The sequence below is a fragment of the Leptonychotes weddellii genome, chromosome 1 (assembly GCF_054177405.1).
Source record: "Leptonychotes weddellii isolate Sample4059 chromosome 1, ASM5417740v2, whole genome shotgun sequence".
Lineage (NCBI taxonomy): Eukaryota > Metazoa > Chordata > Mammalia > Carnivora > Phocidae > Leptonychotes > Leptonychotes weddellii.
In genome coordinates this window covers 53,409,528-53,418,974 of record NC_138369.1, presented here as the reverse complement: position 1 = coordinate 53,418,974, position 9,447 = coordinate 53,409,528, and the positions used below count along the sequence as shown (strand labels likewise).

At 50.6% G+C, this 9,447-nt stretch overlaps 2 protein-coding genes across 4 annotated transcripts in view; both read right to left on the bottom strand.

Moving 5' to 3' along the window:
- Positions 1-7,685, bottom strand: part of GLB1 (galactosidase beta 1) — a 79,946-nt gene extending 72,261 nt beyond the window's left edge. Inside the window, exon 1 of the mRNA XM_081823878.1 lies at positions 7,544-7,685. Coding sequence (XP_081680004.1) covers positions 7,544-7,621 — 78 coding nt within the window. The 5' untranslated portion in view covers positions 7,622-7,685. The remainder of the gene's footprint in view (positions 1-7,543) is intronic.
- Positions 7-7,681, bottom strand: TMPPE (transmembrane protein with metallophosphoesterase domain). 3 transcript variants are annotated; one of them, XM_031030561.2, is made up of 2 exons: positions 7,249-7,366; positions 7-5,338 (listed from the first exon to the last, which is right to left on the bottom strand). In XM_031030561.2, the coding sequence occupies exon 2, from the start codon at positions 5,227-5,229 to the stop codon at positions 3,886-3,888; it is 1,344 nt and encodes a 447-aa protein (XP_030886421.1). In that variant the 5' UTR covers positions 5,230-5,338; positions 7,249-7,366; the 3' UTR covers positions 7-3,885. The 3 variants fall into 3 exon arrangements, with proteins under 3 accessions (XP_030886421.1, XP_081680023.1, XP_030886420.1); XM_081823897.1 differs by lacking the exon at positions 7,249-7,366 and adding an exon at positions 6,883-7,188; XM_031030560.2 differs by lacking the exon at positions 7,249-7,366 and adding an exon at positions 7,544-7,681 and having other exon boundaries at positions 3,235-5,338.
- Positions 7,686-9,447: the final 1,762 nt, after the last annotated feature.

The following is a 9,447-nucleotide window of genomic DNA, read 5'->3' as shown; positions in this document are numbered from 1 at the left end:
CCTGAAACAGCAGAAAAACACACTTTTATTAAGAGGTAGAAGACCTGGCTTCCAGCCCCAGATCTCCTAACTAGGTATTAAATGATGTTAAAGAATTACCTTTATTGGATACAATGACATGGATGTGCTTTTTTAAAAAGTATATTTGGGTGAAGTTATGTTTTCCTTTTTTAAAGAAAAATTTATTTATTTATTTGAAAGAGAGAGTGAGCATGGGGGGGGAGGGGCAGAAGGAGAGGGAGAGAGAATCTCAAGCATGAGCGCAGAGCCTGACATGGGGCTCGATCTCAGGACCCTGAGATCATGATCTGAGCCGAAATCAAGAATCTGATGCTCAACTGACTGAGCCACCCAGGCGCCTCTGAAGTTATGTTTTCTAAGATTTGCTTTAACATATTCCAGCCAAAAAAGAAAAAAGAGTACCAGGCAGTGGTACATGAGAAAGTACAGTGAAATAGTCATAATTACTGAAGCTGCATGATGAACCTGGGGATTCAGTATACTATTCTCTCTGCTTTGTGAATATTTTTACTTTTTCACAATAAAAAGTTTAAAACAAAATAAAATAAGGGTGAGAAAAGGATGGCTGGATGTTTGGAAAGGATGACACAGCATTAATTTATTGAGATTTTATAACAACAGCATATTTCACATGCTATTGTTAATTTTTATTTATTTTTTATTTTTATTTTATTTTTTTTAAGATTTTATTTATTTATCTGACAGAGAGAGACATAGCGAGAGAGGGAACACAAGCAGGGGGAGTAGGAGAGGCAGAAGCAGGCTTCCCCGCAGTGCAGGGAGCCCAATGTGGGGCTTGATCCCAGGACCCTGGGATCATGACCTGAGCCGAAGGCAGACGCTTAACGACTGAGCCACCCAGGCGCCCTATTGTTAATTTTTAAAAAGCATTACATTTCATTTAACTTGTGTTTAACAAATTAAAAAAAAGAAAGAAAGAAACAGAAAGGAAATTGAAAGAATTTTCAAGCTTCAAGTAAATGTTCTTCACCACCTCCCCCAGCCATAAACGAACAAAACAAAGAAGGTAAGTGAGTGGGGAACAGGGAACAGGTGCAAAGGGTAGCGTAGAGAGCAGCCTGCCAGAGCCACATCTGCACAGTAATGGAGGGATTTCTGCTGGGAACAATTGCACCTCATCATGGGATATAAACCACGCACGGGAAGTTGCTGCTCAGTATTCCCGAGACACACAGGATGGCCCTGTCTTACTTCCAGGAGTAGAAAGAAATCAGTCAAGCAAGGACTTCAGAACAAGGTTGAAGGGTACACAAGCCCGCAAAATGACAGCCTTCAGGAGAAAGAAGAGACAAAGATGCAAGATAAAAAATAAGGAAGGAAGCTAATTTCATGAAGCTCAGAACACTGATGAAAAAAGATCCAAAAAGGTAGGCAAGTCAACCACCAGCAGCTGCACTTAAGGCTGGACGACAAATGGCATCAACTAGCAGAGTCTGGTGAGATCTAAACAAAAGGGAACAAGAAAGTCAACTGGAATGATCCAGAAAATGGGGTCAGGTCCCACGGAACAGAGAGGGTTTGGAAGAGCAGTCACCCTGAGGCCGGGAGGGTGGCCAGCGAGGAGCGTACTGTGGGAGCTGGGCGGCAGCCCCGGGTGAAGCACTTCACCTCTCTGTAATCCCACCATCTGCAAGATGTATTCAAAGAAAGGGCAGGGTCCCTTCCTCAGTTCTGAGTAAGTTTGTTCTCCAAATACTCATGGCTGCAAGGACGATTGAGCACAAGGGGATACAAAATAAGGAAACCACTGACATCTCAACTCAAAGACAGATTTTAAATTTGCCTGGAAGGCTCGCTGTCAGTATCTTGACTTCCTGCAAACAAGAAAGGGGGTCTCCACGATGTCCTAGGATTCCGTTATACACCAGGAAGACAGGAGGAAAATGAAGAAACTCCCTGCGGCCAGACCCAGTGTGCACAGGCCAAGGGAAGCGGACCCCCAGTAGTTGCTGCTTTGACAGATCACCGGACCCTGGCCACAGGCAGCATGCTACCCACTCACACTCCCCAGGTTTGGCCACTCCATAAATTCTCTGGGCACCTGTGCCCAACACAGCTCCCTAGCGTGCCCCATGTGATGTTTAAATATTACCACCACCAACATGGGCCACGTGTACCTTACTCCACGTCTTAATACCAGCCCCACAAAACAATCTTGAGGTAGAGAGAATTATCCTCATTTTAGGGTGAGGGAAACTGAGGCTCAGTGAGGGCAAGTCATTTGCCAGATGCTGCCTGACCAATGAGCAGCAGGGCGAGCTTCTCCAGGCAGAGTGGTGTTTTTGTTCCCCGTTGGGAGAAAGACTCCCAATTACAAATAAGTCAATGCTGAGCCGAGGTCCCCGGGTTTCTCAGTGAGGCCTTTTCCAACAGGAGAGCTTATTGACTGCTACCTCAGGGCTGAAGGGTCTCTTGCCTCTGGCACAAGAGGCTTGGCCAGCAGGGTGGGGTCACTCCAGAGGGTCCAGAGCCCAGCAGCATGGCGCTATGGTTCTATGGCCAGAGCCCTAGGACAATGCTGATGGGGTCAGGACGGGGTGAGGGATGGAGAGGAAGGTGTTGGCGTGGAAGTCACCCAGCAGGGAAGACAGTCCTGGCATTCCACAGCCAGGGCCCAGGGGGAGGGAGGGAAGGAAGGTCTCGCTGCCCTGCCAGAGCACAAAGTCCTGCCACTTCCCCATGAAACCTCAGCTTCCCCTGGTAGAGAGTGAACCCATTTCTCACAAAACACACACCCAAACCTGGGCGGTGGGGGGAGTCCACTTTCTTGACTCTTCTTCCAACGTTACAGACATCCTACGCTGAAACAAGCCAACCCCCTTCCAGCCCTGAGAGACCATCAGGTTCTAGAGCCTTGTTCATTCTCTTTACACAGTTGCATGTGCTTGAGTCCTGCCCTCACTTGTCACAGATCCTGCTCCTTAAGCATCGGACCGTGGACAGGGAGGCAGAAGACCTGGCTTCCGGCCAAGGGTCTCCTACATACCCTGTCATGTTGCCAGCATCCTGCTTCTCTCTGCCTCCGTTTGCTCACCTTCGAGGAGGAAAAAGCAGCTTATCCCTAATTACTTCACCCAAGTGTTCGATAAAAGGAGACCAGGGAGGCAAACCCCCTCTGAATTCCTAAGCAGCAATACTATTACCAATGCCTACCACTGTGCTCATGTTTCTTTCCAACCCCCCACCCCCACCCCCAATCCCCAAGGCCCAGGAGTACGGGCAATAAAATAGCAGCACTGGAGGCCCAGAATAGCCCGAGCCCTGTGCCCCCGCGGGTTTGCCTGATGCCCTCAATAAAGGTGACTCTGACAGAACCACGAGGGAAAAGGAAACATTCCTCTCCAGCAGCCAGAGCGGCTTCCCTCTTGCCTGTCCTCCCAGATCACCTAGCAACACTGCCCCTTCCCCAGAAAGCTCTGGATCAATGATCCTGGGAACTGCCTAAGTCCTAAAGAGGGTTTAAAAACGCCAGTGTTCCTCTGTTCTGCTTTCTAGAGGTATCCTTTCAAGCAACCGCATGTTTCAGTTCAGCCTTGTGAGCTCTGCAGAGGAAGAGAGCTTACTCCACATCACCTGGAAAACAGATGCTCGTTCTTACATATGTGACTTGAATGGCCTCACAGATACATATAAAAAAGTAACTGGCCATCTACAGAGTGAACCAGCCTGGACTGGCCAGGCAGCCCCAGCACAAATCACTGTTCAAGCCAGGCCCGAGACCAAGCGTGTATTGGCAGGGCTGGGCAGGAGAGGCTGAAGGGGGCAAAGCAGGCAACCCGCTCTAAGGAGGGATGGCTGGTGAAGGGCAAGGGCGCTGAAGAGGCGTACGAGGCAGGGCCAGGTTCAGGGAGCCCGCTGCAGGATGAGCTCCGTAATCTCCGCCCTGCTACCCAACCTCATGGGTATCCCATAGTAGGCTGTGCCTGGGCTGACATATACAAATGTAGTCTGGGCCACTTGGTAGAGGCCAGCAAAGAAGGGGTTCAAGAGATAGGCTGCCACGTTCAAGGGGAAGATTTGCCCAGCATGCGTGTGCCCAGAAAGAATCAGGTTAATATCTGGCCGAGCCTGCAGGGCTCTCTTGGCAGCCAGTGGCTGGTGAGCTAGCAAGATGGTGGTGTGGTCTGGGCTGCAGCCCCCCAGGGCCTTGACGAGATCCATGCCGTGGCCGGAGTAGTGCAGGATGTCTGCTTCGATATCGTCCACCCCAGCCAAGCAGATCCAGTCCTCCTCCTCTCCACCCCCGTGCTGGGCCCCCGCGGCGGAAATCTTCACGTTCTCATTGTGAAGGGGCTTGACGTTCAGGGATCCCAGCAGCGCAAACCAGTTGCTGACGTCCGACGTGTAGTATTCGTGATTCCCCGTGACGAAGTAGGTGCCGAGGCGTGAGTGGAGCTGGCCCAAAGGAGCCACAGCTGTGCGGAGGATGGAGGCTTCGGCGTCACAGAGGTCACCCACGATCACTGTGATGTCTGGTTCCAGCATGTTCACCATCCTCACGAACATCTCCATCTTGGTCCTGCCCACTGTGGGGCCCAAGTGAATGTCTGAGAGGAGCACAATCTTGAGGCTGTCCATCGAGGGAGGCAGCTGCTGGATGGGCACCTCCACGGTTTTCACAGCTGGGGGCTGGGCGGCGTTCAGCAGCCCAAGCACGCTGAGCACGGCGGTCACTGTCACTGCCAGGGCCGGCCTGACGGCCAGCTTCCTTGTCTTGTCAAGGCTGCCCACGGCCCGACCACCGCGCCAGGCCAAGAGCTGGGAGGCCTGCTCCATGCCACTGAGGGTACACAGGAAGAAGAGCATGATGATGTATGCCCCGAGGCAGGAGTAGGCCGCCACGGAGAAGAGATAGGGCTCCTCGGCCACTAAAAAGAGCATGGTGAAGAAACTGGAATGGGCCAGGGCCAGAAATGCCACAACAGCCATCTTCCAAAGCTGAAAACAGGTGGACTCTGCGGCTGGAGAGTGGCTGAGGTTGCTGACTGTGCTACGCCAGATGTAGAGGGAGCCAATGAGCATGAGCGAGTTGGCAAACAGGGCGAGCTGCAGGCGCAACAGCCAACGCCAGGCCCTGAGCTCGAGGCTCCCCGCCAGATAGGAGCGGGACACAATCATGGACACGAAGACAGTGCCGGCAGCCAGGGCAGCCTTTGCACCCAGGGACAGCTGCCTGAAGATCGCCATGTTCTCTGCTCCTAAAAGGGTCCCCTGCCAGTTCTGTGCGGGCGGGCTCAGGAAGGCGAGTTCCTTAGAAAGGACAGTGGCCAAGCAGAGGTTTCCAGGTCAGCTCCGCCTGCAACCAGGAACCGGCGTCAGCTTTGTGGGATATTAGAGCTTCCTTGTCCCCATTCAAAACCTGAAGGCCACTCATATCTACCCAACCCTCCTTGAATCCAAGCCACTCAAATGCCAGTCAGTTGCTACACTTTATTATTAAAATACAAACAGAGTGGATTGTCACGTGGTGGGCAGTTTTCTTTTTCCTACTGATAGTTTTCTGAATGTTTAAAAAAGTTTTTCCACAGAGCATATTGACTTTTTTTTTATAATAAGAAAAACGTTATTCTAAATTAGCGGTTCTCAAAGTGTGGTCCGGGGAGACCCTTTCAGGAGGTACATTTACTCAAAATTATGTTCATAATAATACTAAGCTATAACTGTCTTTTGCACTCTCATTCTCTCATGAGTGTAGAGTGGGGCTTTCCAGAGGCTCAGTGACATGTGATGTGGCAAGACTGACTGTTCCCGGCTATCATCTATCAGGACAGGTGCGAAAGAGGTTTGCAAAAATGTAAAACAGTGCCACTCTTCCCCCTCAAGTTTGGGGAGAAATACTGTTATTTTTCAAAAGATATAGTTTGTTAACATATAATGATTTATTATTTCTTAAATAAAATAATAAATATTTTAAATTTTTCTATTTTAATTTCTAGGACAGTTAAAGTGTGAGAACCGCTGTTCTATATACGTGTAAACAAGGAAATCGTGGAAAGCTAGTTTGCTGGTATCTTTCCGAAGCTCTGGGCCCAGGAAGGACACCTAGACACCTGACATAAGAATTCCTGGGGTGAAGCCGGCCTCCCTGTGTAGGCTCTGGGCACCCCCCTGCTGGATGATGCTGCACAACCGTTTTCCAGGGGGCTGCCCTTCCCACCAGCTCCCCATTCATAAACCCTGATCTCTCTCCTCCCACAACCCTCCCAGATATTGGATCTGCCACCACCCCCCATTTTCTCTGCCACTGTTCCCTGCAACAGTTCCCCAACTCCACCCTGGCCAGTGGTTCTCACAGCTGGGTAGCTCTCACCCCGAGGGCGCGCGCGCGCGCGCGCGCGCGCGCACACACACACACACACACACACAAAATGGGGCAGTGAAACCAGAAACGGAGGCAGACAGAAGTTAGCAAACACTCAATTTGAGATGACCTTTCCCTAGAACCCCAAATTAAGCTATTTTCAGCAGCTGTTTTTCAACTACTTAAAATTTTCAACTTTGATTCTAGATAAATCCATGACTTTTCTCTAAGCACTCGTTGAAAGCCTTTTATCAAGGGATGCAATTTACAAGTAAACGGGCCCAAATTTCCCCTCCTTCTACTGAAAACACGCCCTAGCATCAGCCCACCCAAACTTTGGGGGAACCACAGTCGGTTCGCTAAACGTGCAGAGGGGCAGATGCCCATTTCAATTACTGCCCCCCCCCCATCTGTCCACGACTGTGATGCTGACCTCCCCAGGCAGCGGTCTGGAGGCCCGTCGGGCCCATGCTTTAGCTCTGACTAGTTAACTGAGACTGTCCTTCTCCCGCCAATTTTGCACTCCCCCACCACCTCACCTACTTGCTCCGCCGGACCCCCCTCCAGCAACGCTGGCTGCCACCTGCAGCCTATCTCTTGCCCACCCTTGGCCTGCACCGCCAAACCCTGAAGATCGGGAAAATCCAAGCCAAAAAAGTAGGCATCAAAGAGTGGCGAGAAGGGGACGAGATGTCTGAAAAGAGAACACCTCGAAGGAATCAATCCAACGTTCCCATCGCGGGGGCCTCATCTGACCCCATTTTTCTCCTTCCGGAGCGCTCCGCAGCACCCGAACTGGTCAAGGGAGGGCGCCTCAAGCCACAGACCAAGGCGCCCTCCAATGCCGAGCGCTCCTTGGAATCCCTCTCCCGGAAAACTGCAAAGCTGGAAAGGTTTGGGCGCACCTTATCTCGCCCCGTCCTTGCACCAACGGGGAAGTGGGTCCAAGCGAAAGGGGCGATCGGGGCTGAGCACGCGAGCGACAGAGCTTACCGGGAAGGACGCGCGCCCCGCCCGGCCCGCCCCCGACGGGAGGGCCGGTCCACTGCCTGCGCTCCTCCAGCTGCCTGCCTGCCGGGGCGCGCTCCGGGGTCCCAGGCCCACGCCCTGCAGGGCCCCCGGGAGGCCGCAGCCCCTGCCCGGTCCCCCGCCAGCCTGCCCCCTATCAGTGTGCCCCCGCGCGAGGTCCTGTGGACTTACGCGCAAGCCGCGCGCAGAACCCAGCAGCAGCGGCACCAGCAGTAGAGAGAGAATGCGAACCACCCCCCGCAAGTCCATTCTCCAGCCTCTCTGCTCCGCAGTCGGCGCACGGGCCAGCCGCTCCGCGTCACTTGACTGAGGACCCGTGGCCTGGCACCGCCCCTTACCGGCCCTGCTACCGGCCCCACGCCTGCTCCGCCCCTCGCTCCGCCCCGCGACTGCGGATCCGTGGGCGGGGGCAGGGAGGGGCCTGGGCGAACCCGGGGGCCGCGGGCGGTCGCGTGACTCCGGGCTAGTGTTATCTGGATTTTGCTGGCAGCTGCCGCGGGGAGGGACCCTTTGGACAGGCAATCAGGAGGCCTGACTGTCAGCAGCTTGATAACGCGCCCCGGGGCTGGACTTTAACAAGAGTCTCCTTGCTCCCTTGCCTTGAGAGGACAGAAGGGGAAGTTGAGACCAGATACACCTAAGCGGAGGAGATAGAATGCTAGCCCTGCGTCCGGGGCTCTCCGCAAGACTAATCCAGGGGTCCGCAAAGTGTGGCCCCTGGACCAACTGTATACCTGGTACTTGTCAGAAATGAAAGTTCCAGGGCGTCACCCAGAAACACTCAATCAGAAACTCTAGGAATGGGGTACAGAAATCTGCATTTTTACAAATGTTCCAGGTTATTCCAGTGAGAATTTGAGAACCACTGTGCTAGGTTACTAGTTTTAGAGGTATGGTTCAACCGTGACAAAATTTGAATACCAACCCGCAAAGCACCTGGGTTTGCAGAATTTCTACTTCATGGTTGGGTTTTGAGAGGTAAGAGAAGCAACACCTCCCACCTTTCAACTTTGCACATGAGTCTCCCAGCATCCTTGCAATGCAGGGAATCTGTCAAATGGGTGTGAAATAGCATTATATCTTTTTACACTTGGAAAGAAAAAGTCTCTGCAGCCTCAGTTAACAGAATCTTTTCCCGGCTGGTTCCCCAGGAGCTCTGAAAATCCCACTTCCCTTCACTGACACTGCAAGAGTCTCACCTTTAATGGAAACTGAGTTTCAGAGGGAAATCGCTTCTATTTTCTTTCCTTTAGTTTATTTATTTATTTAAAGTTTTAATTTTAATTCCAGTTAGTTAACATAGTGTTATATTAGTTTGGGTGTACAGTATAGTGATTCAACACTTCCATACATCACCCTGTGCTCATCACTATGAGTGAGCTCCTACTCCCCATCACCTAGTTAACCTACCCCCGCACCCCCTCTGCTCTGGTAACCATCAAATTGTTCTCTAGAATTAAGAGTCTGTTTCTTGCTTTGTCTCTCTTATTTTTTTCCCTTTGCTTGTTTGTTTTGTTTCTTAAATTCCACATATGAGTGAAATCATACAGTATTTGTCTTTCTGACTGACTTATTTTGCTTAGCACTGTACTCTCTAGCTCTATCCATGTCGTTGCAAATGGCAAGATTTCATTCTTTATTATGGCTGAATAATATTCCATTATATATATACACCACATCTTCTTTATCTATCAATCGATGGACACTTGGGCTGTTTCCATATCTTGGCCATTGTAAATGATGCAGTTATAAACATAGGGGTGCATGTATCCCTTTGAATCAGTGTTCATGCATTCTTGAGTGAATACCTAGTAGTGCAGTTGCTGGATCATAAGGTTGTTCTAGTTTGCATTTCTATATATATGTGTGTATGTATATATATAAAACTTTTAAATATATACATATATTTAATTCTTTCCAGCTTTATTAGTTATAATTGACAGCACAAAATTCTTTTAAATATTATATTTTGCTAACTCCTTATTTTGAAAAATAAAATGTAAGGTTAAATTATGCTATTAACAGATTCCCTCCTGAACTAAACTTTAGTTAGGCTCCTCCTGTCCTTGCCAGGC